The sequence below is a fragment of the Lonchura striata genome, chromosome 20 (assembly GCF_050655825.1).
Source record: "Lonchura striata isolate lonStrDom1 chromosome 20, ASM5065582v1, whole genome shotgun sequence".
Taxonomy (NCBI): domain Eukaryota; kingdom Metazoa; phylum Chordata; class Aves; order Passeriformes; family Estrildidae; genus Lonchura; species Lonchura striata.
The window spans coordinates 7,126,649-7,153,324 of NC_140722.1; the positions used below are offsets into that span (position 1 = coordinate 7,126,649).

The window sequence follows — 26,676 nt, forward strand, 5'->3', positions numbered from 1 at the left end:
TTACAGTGAAAACACAGACTTTTTCACCCATTTTAATGCTGGTGGATCCAGCAGTCTGGTAAAGCACACTGCTCTTATGGATGGAAAGGCTGAAGGACCCTGATTGCATATGTGCTGTAAAGATGTTTTGATGCACTAGTCAGTGGGATAACCCAGCTCCTTTCATCTTGCAGTAGTACCTAATTAAATGAGGGTCCCCAGGGAGCACCTTTGGTAATGGTGTCCTGGAAGCTGGAATAAATCACTGGCATTTGGGCATAGCCCCAAGGCTGTGCTGCTCCTGCTCCTCAGGGCTCTACTCAGTCTGCACCCAGAGCAGCAGAGTGGCCCTGAAAACCAGGGGGAGAAGGAGAGGGTCTCTAGCTGGCAGCTGCAAATCCCCCTTTTTTCCAAAAATATCTCTGTGGATGCTGTCACAAGCTGCTCCCAGCCTGGCTGTGCTGGCAGGACAGGCTCCAGCAGGTCCAGGAGCTCTCTGTCCTGCCCAGGGTGCAGTGTCCCTGGGTCATGGTGTCATCCTGGGGCCAGCAGCCCTTTGAGCTGGCAGGCCCTGGCTTGCTCTGCTCCCTTTGCAGCTGGCTCTGGGCAGCTGCTGGCTGCATCCTGGGGCTGTGGGGGAAACAGAGAGCATCTGTGGGCTGTGCCAGCCCCACGGGCTCCTCACAGCCCATGGGCTCCATGGCCACCCAGTCCTGCTCAGCTCCCAGGGCACTCGGGCTGGCAGCGACTGATGGAGCAGATCCTCCCGTACATGGGGCTGGGGTGGGCAGGTTTTCCTCTTACTGAAGACAGCTGCAGATCTGTCTGCTGAAAGATTAATATCACTTTAACTGTTCCAAAGGGAAGTGTCCCTCAGTGAAAGATGCAAGTAATTCAGAGCTATTTAGAGCTAAGGATAACATTTCGGTATTTTAAAAATGCACCAAGTAATCATAAAGGCTGAGCTCGTTAGGTGGCAGGAGTTTTGCCAGGCCTGTGCTCCTAAAGCACTGCACAGAAAAGGATGTTTTTCTCTGGTCTAAATGGCCTGGTCATGCCCTTTCTGTGGAAGGAGGAGAAAAGGTCTGATTTATCCAACCGAGTAGGCTGGGCATGTACAAAGTGCTACCACTTCTGTGTAAGTGCTGGTACTGAGAAGGAAAAGCCTGGGGCATCTCATGAGCTGCTCTGCAAAGTCATGATGGTTTCTCTTTTTGGCTTTCTGCTTCAGTAGTATGGAAGTGTTTCCTTTAGGATGCAAATTGTGTTGATTTATGCTTATTTTACAATTTAGATCACACCTTGCAGGTACAGAGCCCATATTATAAAGCAGCAAAGGCTCATACACCCCAGGGGTGTCAGAGAGGAAGTGGAGTGGGTACGTGCACTCCATGTGATATAGTGATGAAGCAAAAAGAGCAAAGGGAACATGAATGGTACAGCTGTCTGTCAGGGCAGGACACCCATGAGATGGGGTGGATGGGTTTGACTGAGGGCAGTGAAAATGGTATGAGAAGTGGACTGAAGAGGAATATTCAGTCCTGTGGGCTGGTTACAGGCAAATGAGGGTAGCAGAGTTTTGCTGGTATCTGCGTGCATGTGGAGGCAGAGGGAGAGACACAAAGAAGATGGATTGGGACTGAGCAGAAAGAAAGGGATGCTCCAGCTAGAGAGGTGACACAAATATGAAGATGGTGTGTCAAATGGAGAAGCCAAAAAGTTCTGTCCTAGTCAGGATATAGAATAATAGTTCTGGAAGGGACCTTTAAATGTCATCCAGTCCCATCCCGAGCCCAGGTGTGTGCTGGCCAGGTCTGTGTCCTCTTGCTCTTCGTGATGAGCCATTAACAAAAACAGTTACTCAGTTTTCCTTTGATTCCTTCTGAGTGCTGCAAATATTCCTGCCAAACAATTATTTTAAGTTTCTTCAGAAGAACAAAATGATTCCTGCTGGATGCTGGAGCAGGGATTTGTCTGGAAGTGGAAAAGACAGTTTCCAGGAGAGGGGAGTTCAGCAGAAGACTCTCTTCGTAGAACTGACTCATTAATTACTTTTGCTTAATGGTCTTCTAAACAGCTCCTAGTATCAAGAATGGCAAGAATCATAGAATGGGTTGGTCTGGATGGGTGTTCAGTTGGTCTTTGCTCAGGTTTTGCTGAATCAACAGGAGAAGGGGAACAGTGGAGAAGGAAGGACAGCACTGGACAGGTCTGACATTCCCCCAATAAGCAAATGTGAGGGCAGAGAGCTGAACTCTTCCCCTATTTCTAGCTGCAAGGTCACTGCTGCATCTTCAGGCACCCCAGCCCTGTCTGGTATTTGCAGTATTCCCAGCTAATTCCAATTTCATTTGCAGTCTAATCCAATGTGGATGTGCAAAACCACATGAACTGTGCGAAGAGACGGGCGGGCGGGCTGGGCTGGGCCTCACCTGTTAGCGCGGTGCTCAGCTGCGGCTCGAGTGTCCATGGGGATTTTAGCAGCAGTTGGAGGAATGGTTCAGGCAGTGTTTCTGGGAGATGGCCAGGAAGGACAGGAGTGGTGCTCTGTCCTGCACTAGTACAAAAACGATTAGAGCATTAGAGCCATGCCAAAGGAGCAAATAAAGCAGCAGATGCATTTAACCATCCCATGCTGCTGGGGTGTGAAGCGCGGCAGCTGCTGTGATCCAGTGGCAGCAGGGCTGGGACAGGGGCTGCAGACATTGCCCACATGCCTCCCCTCAGCTCGGCTCTGAGTTGCTGCTCCTCCTTGCAAAGAATTCACTGGAGCTATTTTTAACAGCACTGCCCAGGGAGATGGCTCAGGGTGCAGATGGGAATTGCTCATCCTGGCAGCGCTGCCTTTTGGGACAGGGAACACTGGTGTGGGTTTGTAAAGGTCCCCCTTTATGTTTATTTCCTCCAGCTGGATGTGTTATTGTTCATGGGTCATTTTCCACTGCTGCCTTGAAAAGGGTCTTTTGGATTCTGCTGCTGGCTGCTCTGAAGCCCCTGGGTCTGTGTTTCAGGTCCCGCTGAGCTCCTCTATCTCCAGACTTTCTCCTCCGCTGGTTTTTGCAGGGCAGAGTTTACTGCAGAGTTACTGGGAGCTGACAATGCAACAGCAATAAATATATAAGTGTGGCCCTGATTAAAGTGTGCCTGAATAGCACCAAATTTATCAAGGCTGGTATTTCCTTTTTGCAAAAGCTCGTTTTGCTTTTTGAGATCTTAACCTTGGAAGAAATTTTTCTTCTTGCACATTTTACTTCTGGGGTTTGAAAATCCCATTCCTGACACCTTCAAACCTCCCTGGGCTTTTTCTTTCCTTAGCTCCTGCTCCTGGCAGACCCCAGGCTGTGGGATGGGACAGGCTGTTGTGCTGCATGCACTGGGCTCTCCCAGGGTGGCTGGTGTTTGTCTCCTACTTTGCTGCCAGGGCCAAGAGTTCCTCTGTATGAGCTCACAGGCTCTGCCAGCCACGCAGATAAATAATAAATTCAGGGATATTCGAGGCCAGTTAGATGTTATTGTTATGGCTGGACCCTTTCCTCTAGGCTGGGCTTTGTCACAGTGCTGCTAAACCCTCAGCATGGTTTTTTGGAGAGCTGCGTGCAGCACTGCATCCCTTGGTGCCCTGGGGATGCGTGGCTCAGCCAGGGAAGATGAACTTCAGACACCGTGCCATGTCTCTGAAAGCCAGATAAATAATCTTAGCAACTGGGGGGACCCAGCACAGGGCATCAGCATCCCTGCTGGGGCCAGGCTGGCTTTGAGAGCAGTGCTCTCCTGGGATGCTGACAGGGCCGACTGCGGTCTGCTGGAGGTGCCAGATTTGAAAGTGCAGCTGTGTTGACAATAGTCCCCCCAAATCAAACACCTCTGGATGACTTTGCAAGCATGGGGACAGGAGCTGAGGTCAGCTGTGTCCCACAGCGTGAGAGCTGTCGTGGGGCAGTGCAGGATGCCAGAATTGTGCTACTCAGGTTCTTGTCAGTGCTCCGTGTGTGCAGCCTGGGAGCTGCCCCAGAGTGTCCCTGCCCTCACACCCCTCATTGTAGATCCCTGCTATCCTTGGGGCTGTGGTGTCTCACAGCAATGGCTCAGCTCCTCACCATGCACAGCATCCTCACTGCAGCCTCTGCAGCCCAGGCCGGATCTTCTTAGTCTTGCCATCTCTCCATCTGAAGGAATAGCAGTCAAATAGCATCCAGCAGCTACTCTGGAGGAAAGCAAAACTCCTGCAGAAGAAAAGCATAACTGGGAGCTACCTCATCCTCCAGCATCCCCAGGCACCAAGGGATGGAGTGCTGTTTGCAGCCCTTCACAAGACAGCCCTGTTCTCTTGTGTTGTTGCCAGGTGCTGGGAGAGAGCTGCGCATGCAGGAGCTATCTGCACCACTTGGTGACATGTCCAGCTCTGCCCTTACTAGTGAGAGCAGACCCCACATCTAGTGCACTTCCAGATTACTTCTTTGGGAGCTACTCTGAGGAAAGCACTTGCCAGGAGCTGCCTGCTGCTCCCCCAGCTGGGGCCAGCTGGCTGATTGTCTGGCTGGGAATTGGTCAGGATAGCATCTGCCTGGCTCAGAGAGCAACTGAAAGGGAGAATTTTATCTCTTGATGGTGAATCTCATCCTCCAGGAGCAAAGGCAGGACCTGGAGCATGTCCTGCCAGGATCAAGAGCTGGATCCTCCCTTCGAAAGCCTCTTCCCTGGGGCCGGCGCCAGGCAGGCTGTGTGCCCCAGGCACAGCAACCCAGCCCACTCTGATCCCCCAGGCATGGAGAGCACAGACACATTCCCCTTGGCCCCTGCCAGATTATAGTGGAATTAATCACGCTGATTATATGCTACCAAAAAAGGAGGTGCTTTCTCTGTTCAGAACTGGCTCAGAACCCCTGCTTGCAAGCAGCGGCCTAAAAATCCTGGTTTTCTGCCTCATCGTGTCTCTGGGTTTTTCAGGAGCTGTAATAATTTTGGATAAAAAGACAAGAATGACTGCAATCCCAGGCAGCTCAACCTGCAGAGATAACGTGTGAGTGTGGGCAGGGAGGTAAATCATGGCTCCCAGCAGAATGGAATGTCATCCCAAGGAGGGACAGGCTGAGCCACAGCACCTCTGCACCTTCTTCTCTATCACAGGGCCCTGAGCAGTGCTTTTGGCCCCTTGTCAAGTCACACTGTTGCCTGTATCAGTTGGGATTGATGCCCTACTTTCAGTTCTTTCCCTGCAGCTACTCAGAGTGGCATATGTGTGTATCTTCTCCTTTGTGAGGGTCTCAGAAAAGCATTTCTATCATCTTTTCATTGCACCTGTTGAGTATTCAGACTTCAGCTTGTCTGGTCTGCCTACTGCATCTCAGTTTAATGGGAAGGAATCAATCCTCATTTCATGACTAACAGCCAAAAATTCCTCTGGAGTGTTTTCACTGCAGGAATGAGAACTGCATCTTTCCTCCTTTTTTGTCCTAAAGCATGACCAGATACCAACCTACATCTGAAAAGGGCTCATCAGATACCCTAAGACCCTAATTAAAGGTTGTAATTTAGGGTGAATTGGAGTTTGAGGAATGCTAACTGCTTATCACACAAAAATATGTGGATTTATACATGAAATAGGGAATATGGGGAGCCTTGTTAAATCTGACAGTGAGAGCATGGGGAAGGCAACTCTCGGGGAGACCTGAGTGCAACAAAGCAGCTGAATATACTGTTCTTCACCCGGCCTTATTTTTAAGGTGCAACATTGCTGTTTGAAGTCAGCTCCTTCCCAGACTGTGAGCAGCTGGGCTGTAAAGCCATCCCTGCTTTTAGCAAGAAGATCACAGGGCCCTGAGCATGAGGCATGTGAGGAATATAACAGCCGGCCAGTAGAATAGCTCCCACAGCCTGTAGCCCTGTGGAGCAAAGAGGAGATGTGCTGGGCAGGAATGGAAAGGACTCAGAGAGCCAAGCTGAGAGGGAGACAATAGCTCTAAGTGAGATCAGCCTGTCAACCTGCAGGGAGTAAAGGAGTCCCTGGACAAGTCATGTTATTTGCTGGAGAGCTACTAGAGAGAAATTTCCAGGAAAACCCATCTTGTGTGCTGAGCAGGGGCACACTGTCTCTGTCAAGGCACAGCAGCTCAGGGCTGGTGACACAAACAGGAGTTCAGCCACCAGTGATGCTTGTGTAATGCCTTGGTCATTCCTCTGAGCAGCACAGCAATGAGCCCATTCTGCAGTGCCTGCTGCATCACTGCATCATGTGAACATGCTCACATTTGCAAAGACACCTGCCCTATTCCCTATGTGCAGCCTTTCCACCTTACCTTTGAGTATCTGGGCCCCTTCCATGTTGAAAATTTGCTCTTCTCTTCTCAAAACCCTACACCCTGAGTGTAGAGTTTTGGGTCATGTGGGCAAATTCTGAGTGCTGTTATGCCAGGTGGGCTGATTCAGTTTTGGTGGCAGGCAGGGTTTGCTGTGTGAGTGGGATGACCTTGGCTCAGAGGACGCTCACTGTTCTCCCCTCTTCTCTCTGCAGGACGGCTCATGCCAAAGCCAAGGCTGAAGGGTCTGAGCAGGCAGCTCAGGCAGCCAACAACGAATCAGGCATAGCCAGAATGATGGCCAGGGAGCTCTCCCCAGACTTCTACCAGCCAGGTAGGATCAGAGGCATCTTCCAAGAGGGGTCTTGCAATTTCCATGGAGAATCCGTTCAAGTGCTTCACCCACTTAATAACTGCACAAAATGCTCTCCTGTCTATCCTAAATCCTCTTTTGCTCAGTTGCATCCAGCCCCTTGTCCTGGCTGATTTGCTGTCCTCCTGACACCACTGTTTTACTCACTATGTTACCACAGCCTGGAGGAAAACCCCAGAGTTTCTCAGCTTCTCATGTTTTTCCACACACCGAAGCCTTCAGAACCAAGCAGGACAGGCAGCAAGCTCAGGTCTATCTGCAGCTCTCCTGTAGAAACATCCCTTGTGGATTTTTCTTAGAACAGTCTTGCACATTGACTCACAAACCCATATCCTGTGGGGCCTCTGAGCAATCAGACTCTGCTAATTAGGGGCTGTAATATCCTATAAGAAAGCAGCTAATACAAAATACAATTTTTTCTGATTCTCTATTAATTTGTTAGTATCACTGCTAATTATTTGGCTGCGTAAACACTTGGGAGGTTCCTTCCCTGAGACCAAGCACTGAGGATTAGTAGATGAGAAGTGTAATATTAAAATCAGCATTTTGAATGCCATTACTTTTCCCTAGACTGAGTTAGCTAGAGATATGTTCTTCCTGGAAAACTTTCCTTTACAGAGAGGGAAGGTAATAACGGAGCAGAAAATAAAATTCCACGTGCCTACATTTTCATCCTGTCTTGCTTATTATCTGGATTTATTGCCTGGAGTGAGTGTCCCATGGTTACTGAGGCAAGATCACAAGGGACTATCACAGTGGTAAAACTGGGGATAGAAGCCAAAAGTTGACTTGTGCTCAGCAAAAGCTGACACCTGCCTCTGCTCTGATTTTGGTGTCTCTGCATCTCCTGTACCACTCCCAGCACAGAGCACACAGTGGGGAATGGGAACAGCTCAGAGCTGGTGCCTGGTTGGGGGAGTCATGCTGAGAGATTTTCCAAAATTCCCTGTACTTTTGCCCTTGTCCTGCACCTATGAGCTGGGGAAACACTGCGCTGGAGGGCTGCCTCTTCCTCCCCAGTGCCCAGAAAGGCCTGTTGGAGCTGACTCTGAGTGGGGAAACACCAGAGCACCCAGGCATGGGCTTGAGCCAGCCCATGGCACTTCATTTAACAATGGCTAAATGTCACTTGATCCTCACATAAGCCCCCCAGCTGCCACTCACAGCTCTGCATTCAGCCTTTGCACTCTGGGGTATTTATAGTAACAAAGGAAACTGGAATCCCTATGGGGAGGTTTTGGACATCTAGCTAGATTATTTTTTCCACCCATGGCAATTGAATGAGACAATTGAAACAGTCTCTGTAAAACACCTGGGGCAGCCTGACCTCCACTCTTGGCTCCTCAGGTGCTGGATCCTCTTGCTGCTGTTATGTAGGGCCTCACTTGGGTTTGGCTTCTCTCAATGGCCTTCCAAGCTCCTGATGCATGTTATTCTTCTATGATTCTTTTAAACATCTGAATTCCCAAAGTGCACAAGAAGTTATCTCTCCTCGCAGGGTTGCACCATCCAGGAACAAACAGACAGTAGTACAGCCTTGGATTTTGCTAGGACTGAGAGCTGCTGTTCTTACAGCCAGAAGAGCCCAGCTGTGTTTGGTAGCTGTATTTCTCCCTGCTATCCTGGCAGATCGACCATGTTGTGTCTGGCACAGGCAATCCTGCTCAGCAAGCCCCATATCCTTAACTGTTGAGCCCTGAATTTCAGGGTATAGTCCCTGGTAAATTAGAGAAGGTTGTAAGCCAAAACCATTGCTGAAATGTGCTGGAAGATGAAGGTGGGGAGCTGAATGTGTGCCCTCCAGGCAGCTGGGGGTTTTTGTGTTGTAAATTATTCAGGAGGAGAAGAAAGCAGCAAGAGAGAGCAAGGAGCCTGGAGCTGCAGGCAGCCTATTTTGAGGAGTCTGAACAACTGTTGAAATGGCTTCCAAATAACTCAGTTGCAGCCAGAAATAAATGGCCCTGAATGGGTCATCTGCTGATTGGCAGGAGTGTGCAGGCAGAGCAGAGCAGATGAAATCAGTGCCTTCCCTTTCCCCACTGCCCCTCCAAGTGGAGGCATTGCCTGAATGGACAGGAGGTAGCAAATCATACCACTGACTTATGAGAGCAAAAGGAGCACCAAGCCAAATTTCCCAACCAGACTCAGACCTGCATCAGTCCTTGAGATGAAGGAGATGAGGGGAGGGACCTTAAAGCAGCCAGAGATAGTGTGGCTCCAGGATCTACAGTGTTGCTCAGGAGCACAGAGCAAGCCCTCATGAGCATCACTGGGGTTCAGCAGCATGAGGCCAGAGCAGGTGCTTTGCTTTCAAAGAAGCTGCTCTGAGACCTCACACTGCACAGGACGAGTGTGATGCTCTTCTTGTTCTCACTTGCTATAAGCATCACAGTGATGTGTGGGGATGCTTCTCTGAGCACATCTCAGCATGTGAAGCACTGTGGAGGTTTGTTATTCCACTGGATATTCCCAGTTCTTTGGTGATGCATTTTGGTGGGTATCTTCAGTGTCAGGCTCTGTCTTAATTTCCCTGGTCCAGGCTGGGCTGCAATTTGCAGTAGGGTTAATAAGAAGTAAAGATTTAATGATAGGTGCAAAATTGAAGTGAGGCAATGTTGCTTGGAACTCACAGGCCAGTGTGGGAGAGGAGGCCAAAGCGAAATCTGAAGCCCTGAGTCACCTTTCATGATGGTGCCAGGCAATTTTGCTGCTGTTGTGGAGCTCAGGGCAGACAAGAGGGCTTTATAACTTCCAACCCTGTTCCACATATAAGAAACATGTTTTTCCTATCATGATGGATGGCACATAGATAATCTGGGAACCCTGCCTTTGCCGGTGACACTAGTCATCCTGTGTATACTGTGAAGTTACCATGCTATTTGACACCAAGAAAGCCACATGGAAGAGTTTCCCAGACATTAAATAGAAAAATAAACCAACTTCATTGGGAGCTGTACCCTCCTTAGCCCCAGCATGACCCATATGTGTGACCACATGAAGCTAGGCTGCAGATTTTCATTGTTTTCTTTAACCTTATCTATTGGAGCCTTCAGGAGTTCCTAGAGGAAATTCCTTCTGGCAGCAGGGTCTGATTTGGGAGTTCCTCCTCTCCCAGACTCCAGCCTGGACCCTCGCAGCATGGTCTCCCAAACCCATTTGTGCTGGGGGCAGAGCTGCGAAGCCACGCCGGTGCCATGGCATTGGGGCACCCTGCTGTCCCTGTGCCAGGGTGGCTCCTCACAGCAGCCCTTCTCTCCGCAGGCCCCGAGTACCAGAAGCGGAAGCTGCTGCAGGAGATCATCGAGAACGCGGAGCACGCGGTCAACACGGAGGACGAGGCGCCGCGGCCCGAGGCCGCCCCGCCGCCCCCCACGCCGCCCGAGAGCCCCCAGCTCCATGAGCAGGAGGAGCCGCGGCCCCGGGCCAGCCCGGCGCCCAGCCCGGCCGCCAGCCCTCCCGAGGCCAAGCGGGCCAAGGCGGCCCCCCGGCAGGACAGGCCCCTCCGTCCGGGCAGCTGGGCCGAGGCGGGCGGGCAGGCGGGCGGCGGGAGCCCGGCACCCTCGGAGGGCGAGGGCCGGCCGGGCTCGCGGGGCCGCGGCCGCGCCGCCGAGCAGATGGAGATCGGGCCGCTGCAGCGCATGGCGCGCGAGCCCGACGTCGAGCTCTTCAAGGGCTACCACAGCTACGCCGTGCGGACATCGCCGGTCACCCCCGCCACGGACTATGAGGAGGAGCAGTTCCCCGAGAATGAGCCGCCCTCCCCGGAGCCGCGGGGCGAGCCCCAGCGCCGGGCGGGCACCCCCGGCCTGCCGCGGGAGGAGAAGCCGGCGGAGGCCAAGGCGGAGGCGGCGCGCCCCAAGGAGCCGCAGCAGCGCCCCAAGGAGCCGCAGCAGCGCCCCAGCCCCGAGCGCAGGGCCGGCGGCCGGGCCGAGCCCGCGGCCGACAGGAAGACTGAGGCCAGGGCGCCCGGCCGGACGGAGCCCAAGGCAGGGGCCAAGCGCGGCCCGGCACCGGCGGCGGCAGTGGTGGCAGCACAGAAAGCGGAGGAGTGTGAAGAGGTGATGTGGGGCATCCCTGGGAGCTTCCTGGGAGCCACCTTGGCCTTTCTTTATTGCTCCCCATGAGGTCTGGCAGGACCCTGAGGGATGCAGACCCCCCGGGCCTGGCTGCAGCGGGCACCAAGTGGTGCCCAGAGGCTCTTTTTGGGATCCTAGAGCACGCTGGAGGAGTGTTGGTACCTCCCTCTCCTGCCGCCTTCCCAGCCTGCCCTGCCTGGATGCTTGCCCTGACATTCGTAACCCTCCTGTTTTCACCTCCTCTCTTTACCTGGGCAGATAGGCTTTCAGACATGTGGTATTTCAAAATTTGTGCAAAACCAGGCATCTTCCAATTAATTTTATCCACTTTTCTCACCTTATTTTCCCACCTCATTACCAACCAACTTGGATGTGAAAGCTGGGGGGAAAGAAAACACTAAAAACTCAAGTGTGTTGCTCTTTTACCCATTACTTTTTTTGCTGTAGGGGCATCTCATGAGCTGAACTGTGGTGTTGAATCACCAGCCAATTTCCCAGGTTTAAAATATAGTCACTGAAATTCAATTTTGCTCTTAGCAAATACAGCTGGAAACCCAGACATTTTATTAGCCCTCTGAGTCCCATCTTGCAGTCCTTTGGACGTGAATGATTCCAATGTGACTTTAGAAAATCACAGCTTGGAAATACTTTGGTCTGAAATTACATCAATCTTCACATGGGTTCATTTGTTGGGGTTTGGAAATAGATGATCTTCAAGATCCCCTTCCAAACCAAAGCATTCTATGATTCTATATTATTAAAAATGGCAAGTTTACGAACACAGGCAATGCGTATGCGGAAGGGAGTTGGGAGGAGCAGCCTGACATGGAATCAGGAGTTCATGTTCCTGTGGTCAGGGTCTCCTTTAATCTAATTTAGCTGCAAAAGAAGCCTGATTTATCCTCCTTCTAATGAATTTGCAGAGAAGAAGTAGGAATAGGACAGGATAAACATTCCACTAGTTTGAAATTCAGGCTGGTTGTTACGTGCCAGATTTCAGTGCATTGGGAGGGGGTGATTGTGGTATTTTTGAATAGCAGAATCAAGCTATGTCTGTCTGGAGCTGTGGTGTGTAATACTCTGTTTTTCCTGCAGGGACCTAACACAATTGTGATCTGTATGGTCATCTTACTGAACATTGGTCTGGCCATCCTATTTGTACATTTTTTGACATGATGAGCCTCTTGAACAAGGTAAGAAGCAGAATGAGATTTTATCCTCAATTTGTAGATGTCACTGGATGTTTTAAGGTTGACTCACTTTTCAAAAATGTCATAAAATTGTTGCATGAAATTATGTCATAATTTCATACATTTTCCCAAAATTAGGAACATAGATTGTGTTGGTGGGATACAGTCTCACCATATAGTTTTGCCTTCCCAGTACCATGGGCATGTTTCATGGAGTGAGAATTCCATTGCAAGACTGTGTGATGGTAAATTTGAAATTTGTTTACTGCAAGTGCTGCAAATGCTTCAAACACTTTCAATTTGCTGTTTCAACGTGGCTGCTCCGAAGTAACTTGTGCATTATAGTATTTCTTGGCACTCACACCAGCAAGATGCAAGAACACATAAAAATGTGAAACTGTGAAAACTGCAGCTCTAATTGCACTAGTACTAGTTCTGCAGTTGTAGTTACTTAATTGTTTTACTGTAGATAAATATTAATCAAGATGTTTGTAAGACTGGAGCCTTCTCAGGTCTTCCACTTGAATTGGGATAAGGGTTTACATTTGGATTTGGTGGCAATAAAATCTTGTGAGGTTTCTCATGCCTGGGGTACTCCTACAGACAGGAAGGTGTCCTGAGCTTTCACAAGACTTCTGTCTTGGGCTCAGATATTTCAAATAAAATCTGCCATCAAGGCTGAACCTGACCCTTGAGCCTCATGTGAACAAAACACAAGAGACACCTCTCAGCCCCTGTGAGGATATTGGGGTGCTTTCCCAGACCTCCTGGGGGACAAAACTGCTCTGCTGGACACTGCTTTCTGTCATGTTTTTAGTCTCACTCAGCCGTCACAGGTGAAAGCCTTGCAGACAGCTGTGGTCATGTGTTTTGCTCTCCCTTGACTTTCCCATTTATTTGTGTCTGGGACAGGTGTCGCTGCTGGTGGAGACCTCAGACCTTGGCGGGGATTAAAGCTCAGCCACCTGGAAACACCTCAGAGGAGGACTTGAGATCCCAAGTTTGCACTGCAAACATCAACCTTAAATGAGAGTGTCTGAAGATCAGTTCAATTTCCTGCTCTCAGTCTGTGGCTGGCCTCTGCAATCTACCTAAGAAAAGCCAGGGTTTCTGCACTGTGGTCTCCTCTTCTTTGTATAAAATAGCAGTTGCCTTAAATTATTCTCACCAAAGCCATCAACTGTCCTGCCATGCCAGGGATGAAGGATTTATCTATAGCTGTAGGAAAATGAGTGAGAAGGTCTCATGCGTGCACACTGATGTGTTTTGTAACTCCCTTGGTTGACTTAGTGTCAGAGATTTTCCAAAGATTGTCATCCATGGCATGGAGATGAAGCAATACAGCAGCCGGAATGACTCATGGGAGCCGCGCCGTGGCTCGGGGTGGACGGCGCTGCTCTCCGTGCTTGGAAGTCATCCAAAGGGATGAACAAAAAGTCTTTCCTTTCCCCTGTCACCTGGCATCATTTTCCATGGATGGAGGACTGAGAGGGGGAGCAAGTTGAAATTGGGCTTGTTGAAGTGTGACCCGAGTCCTGCCCATGGCGGCCGATGCACCATGGATGGGGCTGCAGGGTGGGGTGTGAGGGACTGGTGGATCCAAGGCTGCTGGTGCCTGTGGGGTGCTCTGGGTGGAGATGGGCCTCTTTTGGGACCAGGCACCATCCAAGCGCTCTCCTGCCACCAATGATGCTCTGCACAGAAGCAGCTTGCAGTGAGTGGCTTCCCACTGTAATGGGAAAGGCAGTAGATGTGCTGAATTTGTCCCTTTACCCTTTTTTTCTATGAAAATGTTGTGAGTTACAGTGAAAAGGAGGATCTTGCTGAAATGCCTCTGTACACCTGCAGGCTCCTCCCCTTGGTGTGCCGGGCTGCAGGGGGTCCTGGCCTCTCATTGCACCCAACAAACAGACTTTCCAGCCAGAGGATGCAGGGTGGCTATTGTGGGAGAGGTTACCTTATTCCTGAAAGAAAAAAGGTACAGAGATGTGAGTGACTGAAGTGTATTTGGGTGTTGGGCTCAGAAATATGCAGCAGCCAGGCTTTCAGCAGTGGCAGAGTACAGTGGGGCAGTGTAGCTGTTGCTCGTGTGTGAGGCTGAGAGGTCTGGGCAATTTGTACCCATTTTCCCAAAGCTGTGACAGGGAGTGACCTTTGGAAGGAGATTTTTCCACCATGATCTGCTCTGATCCTTAGCAGTGTAAGCTTAGAAAGTCGGCACAGATGAAGTTACAGTTTAGTGTGAGGCTGAGTGCTTGGACATGTTTCTTCCTTCTTTTAAGAGCAAAGTGTATTTTCTATCCCTTCTTAAGATAATCAGAAATGTTATTTATAGTTGGTTGTGCACCTCTGTGTATCCTGAAGTCCCGCAGCACAGGACTGGGTGGGAAAACCTTGTTGGACTGGAAAGATTGGGGAAATGATAGTTAAGGAAAAAAAACATATGCCTGGTCTGCTTCAAAGGTCAATCCGAAAGGATTTCAGAGATGGAGTGGCAGACACACAGGGGTTTACACTCATTGGAGGCACAGGGCAAAACCTACCTAATTTATCTACTCTAGTTATGGCATAAGAGAGTGAGAATAATTCAGTACTTTTCTTTGTGAACCAAGTCTATTTTTTAACCTTATTGAGCTCAGGAACATTGCCACAGTAGCAAATTTGTGATATTAAGTGTGGGAGAAGTGAATGTGATCCTTTCCTAAGAGCCATGTGGCTGTACCAGTCCTGAGAAAGCTGTGCAGCATCATCTACACTTCTACAGAGCATAGTTTTGTAGCAATTTGCTTATTTTCTTTTTTTTTTCTTTCCTTAATTATAAATGTATTGCAAACCCCAGGCTCTGCTGCCTTTAACGTTTTGTCTCCATTTGCTGGCATTCACTTGCCAACTCTGCAGTTTCAATATGCCAACTGCTTTTATTCACCACCAAGACTATTTCCATTGAGAGACCTGAGGGGCTTTTATTTATCACTAACCACAAAAATGGATCTTTTTCAACAGTGCTAAGGTAATTCCTTTCCACCCCCCCCCCCTTTTTTTATGCATGCAATATGCACTCACTAATGTGCTTTCCTCCTAGTAACCTGAGAAAAGTAGGTAGATTTGCTTTTATGTGACGTATAACTATCCATATTGCACTGAGATATGGATATACTTACATAGAGAGGGAGCCCCTTAGGGATTTCATTTTCTTAGATGCAAAATACCAGATTTACCTCAAACTGCATGCTTTCAAAAATGACTAGAATTTTGTGTTATACTTTTCAGGTCTTACAAAGATGCAGATACCTTTCACTCTTCACACAAAAGTACCTTCATCACAGATTTTGCTAGCTGTTTACTACAATCTGTGTACTACTGTCCAGAATTTTCTGTTGGTTGTTCTGCTGGATTATGTGCAATAATAAACAGTTATCTGCTCACTCTATCCATGTGGATTTTTGCAGGGGACTCTCCAAGTTTCTTTCCATGGTGGCACATTCACGCCAGTTTAAAGCAGAGAGTAATGCAGAATTTCACTGGTGGCGTCTGGATGTTTTTTAGCTTTTTCTTAATTCTCTGTTTCGAAAATTTGCATTTTTTTAATTGATGGGGGTACTTTTCAAAGAGAGTTGTTTTCACTAAATGCTTTTAGGCAGCCTTTAAGGACTCTGCAACTCTCTGAGAACACTCTATGTGCTCCCATCGTGCTGGCCTCTGGCAGGGGCTGCACAGGGCGAGGAGGAAAGGCAGCTCGCTGGCCCAGAGCCTGCCCAGGCCTTGCAGATGGCTGCTGCCAGGTCCCTCTGCTGCCTCCCGACCCCAGGGCTGCTGCCAGGCTCATTCTGAGCCGTGTGCCACTGGCTGCTGCCCCTGGCTTTGGGGAGGAGTGATTCTCCACTGCCTGAGCCCCATCCTCTCGCTCAGCCTCTGGAGACAGCCCGGGTGAGAGGAAAGCCAGGCACGAGGTGGAGGGAAATGGCAGCAGGGTGATTTATGGGGGAGGATGGATGAGCAGAGCCCAGCACCAGCCCAGGGCAGCAGGGCCCCTGGGCCTGAGGAATCCAGAGTAGCTGGAACCTTCAATCCTTTTTCTATTTCTGGAGTGTCTCACATGAGCAAAGCCGGACTGTGCAGAGAGGCTGGGGGGACACAGGCTCAGCCTCCATGGGGTGGAGTGCTGCCCCTGGCTTCTGTGGGTGCGAGGGGTCTGAAGGCAGAAGATTTCATGTCCTAGTAGAGACTGAAGGGGCTGAGTTTGATGAAATTATGGCTTTACTCTCCTCTGGGCTTGCTTTGCTTCTGGTATGGAAGGAACTACATCTCATTCATCAGTCAGGGCAGCAGGGTAACTGGAGCCTTGTGCACCTCATAAATCTCAGGCTGATGAATGGAGCAGGTCCTTGGCTCATGTGTTACAGAGGCAGCAGGGAGGGAGGTGGGTCTGCTGCTAAAGCAATGACACATTGCTTTTAAAGTATTAATAAAGGCAGAACAAAAAGTCTGCAGCTTCCCCAGGGTAGGGGGGACAGTGCTGGGCTCTCTGCCTCAATAGCTGCTGGTTTCAGGGATAATGTCCCCACAGTGTCCAGCCAAGTGTCCCCAAGGGCAGGCAGGGAGGTGTCTGATATGTGAGAACCAGTCTAAAGGCACTGCCCTGATCCTGTGTCGAAGGGCAGGAGCCTTACCCTCCACTGGTGGGAGGGAAGGTGCAATCTGAGCCTCAGTGTCCTCTGACAGTGACCTGCCTGGGGACAGCCACGATGTACTCCACTGTTCCTGTGGGGCATGGGGGCTCTCAGGAGCCACCCTCTCTTTTGCTCTTCATCTTTGCACAAGAGGAAGGGTCAGAGATGGTTGAAGGTGACCCTGACACTGAGAAGGTGCCAAAATGTACAGAAGAGTTCCTGTGGTCCTCTCTGGCCCAGGAGCCAGGAATGGGTCTGGCTCCACACCACTGCCTTTGCTTCAGGACCCTTCCTGGAGGAAGCTAGCTTGAGCCTCAAGTTAGCTTGAGCATTAATACATCAGGGAACCAGCACCAGGCACCACCAGCAAGGGCATCCCATGCCCAGCTTGGGGCTGGCAACAAGGGGCCTTACTGTGGAACCCTTTCCTCTGCTCTTCTGTCAGAAATGCTGGCACTGCACAGCTGGAAAAAGATGCTTTAAATTTATTTCCTCTGAGCCGCCACCCACACTGTGCCTGTAAGGACAGGATCAGCCAACTTGGGAGCCCAGTAGGCCCTTGCTGAGGACCTCAAAACCATGTTAGTACCAGGACCACCCCAGGGCCTTCTCCTTGAGAAGCTAAAGTTTTTATAGGCTTCACAGCTTGTGTTTTCAGGCATTAATTCCCTATTGGAAGAGCAGTGAGCAGCCACTGGTGCACTCACAGCATCCCCTGTCTCTATAGAAACAGCACACTCAGAGCCCAATTAATAGGGTGGCTATTAAAGGAAATTCATCAATTATAAAGCACAAATTGTCCTTATTACTTCTGCCCATCACCCATGGCAGGGACCTGTGGTGTGGCTGTGATGTTCCCTCCCTCAGGCAGTATCTGGGAAAGCACCCTGGATTTGGGACACAGGCAATGCCCTCCCATTGAAATCTTCCTTGAGACCCTGGCAGGACAGAAATGTGCAGGGCTGGCTGGCTAACTGCTAAACTGAGGGTATTTTAGTCAATTAAAGTCAGTCACACAGGACTGGCAAGCTTTGATCCACTGTGTGTCGCAAGGCAGTTCTGGAACTCCTGCCTTGGTTTGAAGAGTCCTGAGGAGCCACCCCTCAGTGAGTGCAAGCCTGGAGGCAGAGCTGGCCTACGAGCTGTCCAGAAGCCTTGGGAAACAGTACCTGCAATATAAACAAGTAACTGTGAGTGATTACATTAATATTGCTGTAGGACTATCCCCAGGTTTTATTAGCAGCTCTTTAATTGTAATCTGCTTGAACTAATTAGTTCAAAGAAGCAGCTGGGGCCAGAACAGATTGAAAAAGGACTGCATCCAAATCTTTCCCTAATGTGTGGTCCCCTCTTTCTTGTGGCTCTTAAAAATTTAAGCAATTGCCCATTCAGATCATATTTTTGGTGATCTGAATATTATTAATTTAAAGGTATCTCTATTTTATCTTAGAAACATGGTTGGGTACCACAGAGAAGCCTGTTCTGGTTGCAGGGAGATACTGGATGCCCTCATGATCTTTACATCACTTTTTTAGGGGACTGCTGGTATTTTGTTGGTTACTCTGTAATTTGGCCCTAGAGCAGGCTGGCTTTCAGAACACTGGCCAGCATCATAGGTGAAAGGCTCTCTCAAAAAACCACCTGCATGGCCATTCTCCTGTGACACAGGCTCTCACAGATGCCCTATTTGCCCAATTTCCCACTACCCAAATTTAGAGACAAAGAAAACAACCTGATAGGAGCTTGAACTACAGATTTTGATAAATTACTTAAACCTGTGTGTTTTGCCAGGGTAAATAATCCTTGCTGAGGTCCCATCCATGCCCTGCATACAGGCAGTCACTGCGTGGCCTCTACCACTGGGAGCAGCCAAATTCAGGTAAATGTGCTGGATGTGGTGTCTCCTAAACTGAAACTCCCTGATGAATGCCAGGAGCTTCAGCCAATCTATGGTTCTTCAGGCACAGAAACCTCACTCACTGCTCTGCCATCAGCTCTTCTCCAAGGCTTTGCCTCCTCCAACCTCCTCTCTGCACTGCTCACAACTTTTTCCCCTCACCCCAGGGCTCTGCAGCACTGCCAGGTCCCTCCTCTCCTGCCAAGGGACTTGCTTGTTTGTAATTGAAGAAACCAGATGGTGTTTTACCAGGTTAACAGCCCCTGAAAGGGCAAGGGTTAGAAATAATGAGCTTTAGTAGGAGAGTAGAAGGTTAGATCATGTTGAATCGCACTTCTATGCAATAAATTACTTAGGAGCAATAGATTCTTTATTTCCTGGCATGTTTATAAACTCACAGCCCACACTCACACTGTTGAGACAAATAAATGCTGAGGGTAAAATACAGCTTGAGACTTTACAAGCAGGGTGGGATGTTGCAAGATATAAGGTAATGCAGGCTAAAGCTTCAAGGGAGCTCTCTGATTTCTTATAAGGAATTTAGGTTTTTATTCAGACCCTGAATATCCAAAGGAAGTTACAGTGATGAGTTATTTATTTTAATTCCTTTCTGCTAGTGATTTATTTCCCAGCAGCATGTATCTCTCAAGTGGCATCTCCGTAGCAAGCAGAGTGGTGACCTTCTGCCTCCACTTCCACCTAAAAGTCTCTCAGCTCCTCCTAAAGTGTCAGAATACATGCAGGGGGAAGGACCAGGAACTCATTCCTCATCTACAGTTTAATGCTCTGGTGCATTTGTTGGAGATCTTGTGGTTCCAGGAGGATTTATCTGCCAATTACTTCTCAAAAAATAGCAAAGGGTCATGCAGTACTTGGCAGCTAAAAGCAGAAAGGGGAGAAAAGAACCAGGTTTTAATTAAATCTCAAGTATGTTGAACAAGTATTTCAGAACTATCAATTAGCTGTTGGCCTGAGGCTGAAATTGAATTAAGAAAATAATGCTTTGAGGGTGTCTCCATCTGGGGGAGATGCAGAAAGGGGGAGAGTGAAGATAGGAAATGTGATGAGAAGGTGGAAAACATCCTGCTGGGGATACTTCAGAATGATGGTGCTCCTTGTGTTTGCAGACATCAAGGCTGTCTGTCAAACTGCACATCCCATGCCTGAGAAATGCCTTAGGTCAGGATGCAGGTGGGTTTCCAAGCTCTGGCAGTAAATCCTCTTCCCACATCGAGCTCTCTGCACTCGCAGCCTCAGGGTGGAGGGTGGAGGACACAGGACAGCCCAGCCCTGAGAGGATGCTGCCTGTGCTAAAGGTCCCAGGGAGACACCAGCAGTCACACAGGCATCCCCTTCCCCCTCCTCCACCTTCCCCTGGTCCTTACTGCCCTGGTTTGTCTGCACATGCTTTTATCAATGGCTTCTTCTGAGCTCCTGAGGAAAAATCCGTTCTAAGGAGGGAAAAGAAGTCTGTGCTATAAAAAAGATTGTTAAAAGCAAATCCTCATGTTAGTAAAAACTCCTCCATGTTCTTCAAGAAATAAATCCCAAATCTGTGTGCAGAACTTTCTCAACAACAATAAATTCACATTATACAATATACACAAAACAGTGCAAAATAACACAAATCCTTAAATTCCAAATGCATTATGTTTAAAATAATTTCAAAAAGCCAATGTTTTCTTCCCTCATCCTGTATCTATTTTAGGGGTAACATAGATGGTTTAATAACATGCAATATAATAATCATACATGCAAAACCTCTCTACACACAACAAAATAGGTCTTGGACAGCTCCAACACACTGAAGAGATTTGAGGTATTTTCCTGACTCACCCAGTGAAGTGATTTCCTGTAGATTCAGATTGGTTAATTAATGTCTTGTGGCCTTGAAAATACCATACACATATTTTCCTAAGTGGATGCAAAATTCTATCCAGTGTTGACTAGCGAGGCTGTTCAAGTAATAGTTCACAGTCACTTGAGGTTTACTGGTGGCAGACACTTGTTTTATTTGGCAAGAGCCCAAGGGTTTGGCTCATGTGTAATCTTTTTGATTTTACTCATAGTCCAGATAGTCTTTTGCAAGTCTGGGGCAAGTGCCCTTGGACTGGTCTCCTGGATGCTGCAGGGTATGAATATCTACTTTGCTTTCAAGATGACAGCAGCAATAAGCATTTGTGTCACTAATCACAAAACACTTCATGGACTTCACAAGTTATTCCCAGGAAATAAGAGAATTTCTTCACCTGCCATTGAAATGCACCTGTAGCTGGGGCAGAGAGCAACACTGCTCTGTGGTAATGACTATACCACACTGGGGCTTAAAGGACAAGAGTACAGTTTCCAGTTGAAGCAACCAGAGGAATTTCAACAGGAAAGGTAAAATTATCCAAAAGAAATTAGGGAACACTCATTATTAGTTTGTTCATTGTGGCAAATCCATCTGGTCTGGACCTTGGGTTTCTGTGCTACCAGCACTGCGGTGTTTCCAGAGGCATGACAGAGGCTCATGACACCCAACTTTGTTTTTCCTAATGCAGGAGTCTCCCCCTGAGAGTCCATTTACAGCAAATGGCCTCGTATCTTGTGACATTCATCTTCTCTGTAGGGATTTGTATTCCTCACAGGAGAGTGGAGATGAGAGGAGACACATCGAAGTGCCTAATTGCCCCCATTAACTTCAAAAGGACTCTCGAGGAGTAGTTTCCATGGGGTGTCTGTGTCAATCTGGGTAGGAGACACTCACTCTAAAAAAGAGGTGTATTTTTTCCTTGAATGCACTTCTGTTCCGGGGACTCCTTTCAATGCTTTGGCCCAGCTCAGCACTTGCACATAACACAAAATGAGGTGGCTATATGTAACAACAGATGCTTTAGAGATGCTAAATATTGACACTTGCCTAACACTTCACCAAACAAGAATAAATTAGTGCTAAGGAAAAGCAAATTAAATTGCCTATAACAATCGGTTCTGTTAAATGCCCTGAAGAAGTATTGAATGAAGCTCGCTGCAATGTCAAAGCAATTCCTCTTGGCACTCTCCCAGCACAGTGTGTGCAGCCACACAACTCCCACTGCCTGCATTGCTTCATGCTCACAGGATTTGTTTACTCTTCTTTGCAGGTGCAGGGAGCCTGCTCAGATCCTCCTGCTCGGTGAGGTTGTGCTCAGAGCTGTCGTGGGAACAGTCCTTCACTGCACTGTAGTACACCGGGGTGGAGGACGGGGCAGGGTGCTCAGCACTCTTCTCCTGGCACTTGTACAACTTCCTAAAGGCAGCCCTGAACTTCTGTGACATGAGGTTGTAGATGATGGGGTTGATGGCGCTGTTCAGGTAGATGCAGAGGCGGCAGAAGAGGAGGAACCAGGTGTTCAGGTATGGAGGGTCCACGAAGGAGTTCACTACCACCAGCGTGCGGTAGGGCAGCCACAGCACGGCGAAGAGGGCCACCACGACAGCCAGCATCTTGGTCACCTGGGTGGGGGGAGATGCAAAATAAAAACATCCAGATGGTGCTAAACCTCCAGCAGAACTTTTCCACCTGGAGCACTGGTGGAGATGGTTTCTCTCTCTAAGCATTTAAGAGAAACACCCAAGCTGTGGGGTTATTTCTCACTGAAACCATTTTAATCAGGAAATAATCTTGCATAAATAAACCCAGAAACTATAGGTTTTCATCTATCATTGAAGAGCCTCTAAATCTCTTTAGAAATAGTATTCACTCTCCTGGAAATAGGCTAGGATAACCATGACAATGTCTGTACCAGAAAGCAAATTTGAAAATTGTACGTAACAGTAAATCAATGGGGAAAATACTTGTCTAAAGGTGGGGACCTCAGTTTTAGGGGTGTCATGGGATACATTTAATCTCCTTCCCTAGGGTTTCTTGGTTTCCTACACCACCTATATAATTCCAGGGAATAGTTTCCTGGTACAGAGCAACCCTGGAAGCAGAGGAGACTGTAAGGAATCTTACATTACTTGTGCTGATATTGGGCTTACTTAGCTACTTACCATGGGTTACTTTAGTCTTCAGCACACTGGGGAGTACTACATAAACATATTGAGAACAAAAAGAAACTGAGAACTCAGAAGTGAGCAGTAATTGCCCTCAGCTCAACATAGGCTTTTTTTAGGAAACTGGGGGTTTGTGCTGGAACACCAGTCATCCTAATAATTTCAACAGCTATTTATGATGACAATCCTCCTCAAACAAATACTAACAAAATAGACACGTCCCCAAAGAGGAAAATATGATTAAAGTATGACATGATGCCACATGCATGTCTAGGCAGTGGTGTTTCAAACGTCAGAAGGGGAGTTGTGCAATAATCCAGTTCTTAGTATGGACATAAGCACTAGGATGACATTTAGAGTCTCTCAGCTTTTCTTGGAGTGCTTTTTTACTTCATCAAAAGAAACTATGTCTTCCTGTAATGCCATGAGTAGAAACTGGGAGTCATTTCTTGTGGCAACAAAACTTTCTCTACAAGAAAGGGACTATTACCAAGCTGTGGCCAAAATAGAAGGGTTTGCTATGTATGGTTTAATGGAAATGTGAGGACACTTCCAAAAATAAGATCTCACAGTGATACAGTGAGTGCTGGGGCTGTTGCTAAGACTGAAGCTTGTTTGCTGCTACAGTGTGTTGCCTTTTGGGAAAGATATGAGAGAATGTACAAGTGGTGTCTCACAAAACTGTGTCCAGCCTCTGCCCCTGTCCAGGCAGCCACAGATGCTTCTCCCCAGCCAGCATCCTCCCTCCTTGTTTCTGCTCCATCATTCTGAGTTGTACATCCTTTTTTTTTAGGAATCTCACTCCCTCTAGTGGTCCCTCTCCGGGAGGAGAAATACGGACTTCGAGGTGTTCGTACAAGTGATAAAATACAGCAAAGCTCACACCTTGTGATGTCCTGCTCAGGATTTAGGTGCTTTTGAAGGCCCAGTGAGAGAACAGCAGCATCCTCATACCCCGAAAGCAGTGCAGTTCTGGGGCTGTGTAGGAGCACAGCCACAGAAAATCTCCTTCAGCCATCCAGGAGAAAATGGTCTCTGAGAGAGCCCCTTTAGGACCTTTCCCAGGGAACTCTGGGCATGGGGCCTGGAAGAGCCAGTTCCCCTATAAAGAGAGGCCAGAGGAGGAATGCTGATGTGAGTGCCTGTCCTCTGTTCAGAGGCACCTCCAGAGCTACACACCCCCACCAGCTGAAGCCCTGGAAAATTGCTTTACAGTTTAAAAACTTAGTGCCATCTTTATTGCTTATGATGGCAGCACTGTGATGTCAGGCCATTCAGGGGAAGTCTGTGCATGCTAGGATATTTTGGGAAGTAATGATAATCTCCAGTAAACTCCTGCTGCACACTAAAGAGAGCACAAGATGTTTCCAGGAGCTGGAATGCCCCAGGAGCCACTTGACCCACTGGTGTGAAGCAAGCTGTGCCAGTCCACAGCACAGCAGTGCAGGGGGAGCAGCACAGCCCCTCCAGCCCCTCCAGCAGCTCTGGAAGGGGAGATCCATCAACCAGTCAAGAGCCTTCACTAACAAACACCCTACCTGAGGTGCTGCAGCTGCCAGTGGTCATGGGAGAGCAGGCAAATGCTTTTGAAGAAGTCAGCACTTGCTTTAAACCTTTCAGAGAAAAAGGGAGGAAAAGCTGGACTGGAAAGATTTAGAAGTTAATGAAGAAATAAACGTTCTCTGAGCTGTTTGCTTCCCCTCTGTGACCCTGACTCGTCTCTCCTGGGGAATGGAGGTTCCTGTGCGAGGCAGGCAACAGGTTCCTGAGCAGGAAACAGGAGAACTTCAGGGCAGGCTGAAGTCTGCTGTGGGCTATCTGGAAATCACAACAGAACTAGTGATTTCAAGCACTAAAGCCCAACTCCCAGATTCAACCCTTTCCTTTAAAAGGAAAGCTGAATGGGCCCTGGCTATTCAGAATGGGACTGTCCCATGTCTAGATACTGACCTGTCCAAAGAGGTGGGACACGAGGCAGTGATTGTCCATCTGAGCAGAGCAATGAGGCCAGAAGGAGGTGGGAGGAGAAGGACATGGGGAGACAGCAGGCAGCTGAGAGACACAGAAATCACCAAAATGCAAACACATCACTGTGACTCCGAGGTGACTCACCCAGCTGGGAGGCTGCAGCCAGGGCTGAGCTCCAAGGGAAGACAGTTCTCCCTTCTCTTTGCTCCTTTAAATCTGACTTCACCTGCACAGGACATTGTCTGAGAGATGAGTCCCACTGGCACAACATGACCCAGCCCTCTCTTCCTCGGGGGGGCAATCAATAATTAATTAGCCAGTAAAAGTGCCTGCACTTCTGCCTCTGCCTGCCTGAAGCCCTGTCCTGCTCTACCAAGCCTGACCAGAGCAGGAGAAGCTCATCTGTGCTGCCAGACCCCAGCTGGGCTTGAGGGGCTCCTTTGCAGCAAACCAACAGTCCCCACTCCCTCCACAAAGGGAAACAAAGCACTGTGGCACCTCGGCCCCTGGCAGAATGCCCCTCAAAGCCCCGAGCCGGCAGAGCCGCCTGCAGCCCGGCATGCCCGGCCGGCGGGGAGCCCCTACCTGCTTGCGGGAGCTCAGGGCGCCCCTGCTGCCCCGGCAGGAGCGCTTGAGGGAGCTGCCCTGGTGCACGGAGCCCAGGAAGGAGCGCTGCGGGGTGCCGGGCAGCGGGCTCACGAACAGGATGCGGGCAATGAGGCCGTAGAGGACAGCCGCCAGCCCCAGCGGGATGACATAGAAGACAGCAAAATCCAAGAAGTAAATGGGCATGTAAAGGCTTCTGGAGACACGGTAGCCGCAGGTGACCTGCGCCCCATCCGAGAAGGTGACCTGGGTGGTGTCCACCAGGAAGAACCACATGAGGCAATAGAGGGAGGTGAAGAGCCACAGCGAGGCGATGATGCGCCTGGCGCGGGACACGGTGCACAGGAGCTGTGCCTTGATGGCGTGGCAGATGGCGATGTACCGCTCCACCGTGAAGGCGGCGATGGACCAGGCGGAGATGTTGATGCCCAGGTACTGCAAGTAGGTGATGCAGAGGCAGCCGGCGTAGCCGTACACCCAAGAAGCCACCACTTCGGAGATGTTGGGCAGCCCGGCCGCCAGCAGCACGATGAGGTCGGCCACGGCCAGGCTCACCAGGTAGCAGTTGGTGGGGGTCACCATGTGCTTGGTGCGCAGCACCACCAGCACCACCATGGCGTTGCCCGCGATGCCCACGCCGCAGATGAGCAGCACCAGCAGGATGGTGACCACCTGCAGCTCCAGGGGCTGCCGGGGCATCCTGCCCAGGCTCTGGTTGCCGCTGCCCAGCGCGGCTCCCGGGCTGGCCGAGCCGTTCTCCATCGTGCCTGCAGCCGCCGGCGGAGCCCCGCGCACCCTGCGGCGGCAGCGGGGAGCCGGGGCTGCCCCGACCCCCTCCCCGCCTTCCCGCCCACCCCGGCTCCTCCCTCCCCTTTTTCTGCACGATTCACCCCAGGTCTCGCAGCCTCCCTGCTCCTGGCATCCCTCTCCCCTGCAAACTCTCCGCCTGGAGGTGCAGGGAGCGGCCGGGATCCCCCCAGTCCCCGGGACCCTCCAGGAGCAACCGGGAGCCAGCCGGGACTGTCCGGAACCCCCAGGCTCCCGGGGCCCTCCAGGACTCCCCTCAGCTGCCGGGAAGCACGTCAGGGAAGCACCAGGCCTCCCCCAGGACAGCCCAAAGCCCCCCGGGGCTGCCTCGGTCCCCGGGACCCCGCATCGCCTCCGCCGGCATCCGCCGCCTGCGCCCGCCGGGTCCCGGCGCGCCGCGGAGCCGGACCGGGGGAGGAGGAGGAGGAGGAGGAGGAGGAGGAGGAGGAGGGGGAAGAGGGGGAAAGGAGCCCAGGCAGGGGATGGGGGTGCAGGTGAGAGATGCCAGGGTGGGGAGGCGCAGAGGCTGAACGTACCCCAGCATGAGTGGGACCCCGGACCGTGGGTGCCTTTGTCCCCAGCCGAGGCACAGACTTCACTGCTCCCCCAGGGCAAGGGGAGCTGAGGGTGAGGATCCTTTATTTCTCATCGTCAGGAGGATGGGAGCAGAGCGGTGCCAGTGAGATCCACAGCTTTTCCCGTTTGCCCTGGGCTGGGGCAGAGGAATGGCATCCCTGAGCATGGGGCAGTGACCTCCTCGTGCTGTCTTTCCTGTAGCCATCCCTGTCCCAAAC

At 50.0% G+C, this 26,676-nt stretch overlaps 2 protein-coding genes across 4 annotated transcripts in view; one reads left to right on the plus strand and one right to left on the minus strand.

Annotated features, from left to right (window-relative positions):
• The window catches only part of JPH2 (junctophilin 2), a 31,056-nt gene extending 15,712 nt beyond the window's left edge, over nt 1–15,344 (plus strand). Inside the window, exons 3-6 of the mRNA XM_021540926.4 lie at nt 6,491–6,609; nt 9,910–10,706; nt 11,820–11,917; nt 12,827–15,344. Coding sequence (XP_021396601.3) covers nt 6,491–6,609; nt 9,910–10,706; nt 11,820–11,900 — 997 coding nt within the window. The 3' untranslated portion in view covers nt 11,901–11,917; nt 12,827–15,344. The remainder of the gene's footprint in view (nt 1–6,490; nt 6,610–9,909; nt 10,707–11,819; nt 11,918–12,826) is intronic.
• Nucleotides 14,187–25,887, minus strand: LOC110476169 (thyrotropin-releasing hormone receptor). Of its 3 annotated transcripts, XR_014949646.1 has the most exons (4): nt 25,055–25,887; nt 24,452–24,553; nt 20,318–21,958; nt 14,187–19,360 (listed from the first exon to the last, which is right to left on the minus strand). XR_014949646.1 is itself a non-coding variant. In XM_085558044.1 (3 exons), the coding sequence occupies exons 1-3, from the start codon at nt 25,835–25,837 to the stop codon at nt 21,578–21,580; spliced, it is 1,266 nt and encodes a 421-aa protein (XP_085414170.1). In that variant the 5' UTR covers nt 25,838–25,887; the 3' UTR covers nt 14,187–21,577. The 3 variants fall into 3 exon arrangements, 2 of the variants coding, with proteins under 2 accessions (XP_085414170.1, XP_021396593.1); XM_085558044.1 differs by having other exon boundaries at nt 14,187–21,958; XM_021540918.3 differs by lacking the exon at nt 24,452–24,553 and having other exon boundaries at nt 14,187–21,958; nt 25,055–25,884.
• Between the last annotated feature and the right edge of the window lie 789 nt (nt 25,888–26,676).

Bases quoted from the DNA above. Each gene is read 5' to 3' on its own strand.
- LOC110476169 (XM_085558044.1), bottom strand. From the start codon at position 25,837: ATGGAGAACGGCTCGGCCAGCCCGGGAGCCGCGCTGGGCAGCGGCAAC. The intron at 24,554-25,054 runs GTAGGGGCTCCC...TGTGTCTCTCAG, and splicing joins CCCTGAGCTCCCGCAAGCAG to CTGCCTGCTGTCTCCCCATG. The intron at 21,959-24,451 runs GTCAGTATCTAG...CCCCCCACCCAG, and splicing joins TGTCCCACCTCTTTGGACAG to GTGACCAAGATGCTGGCTGT.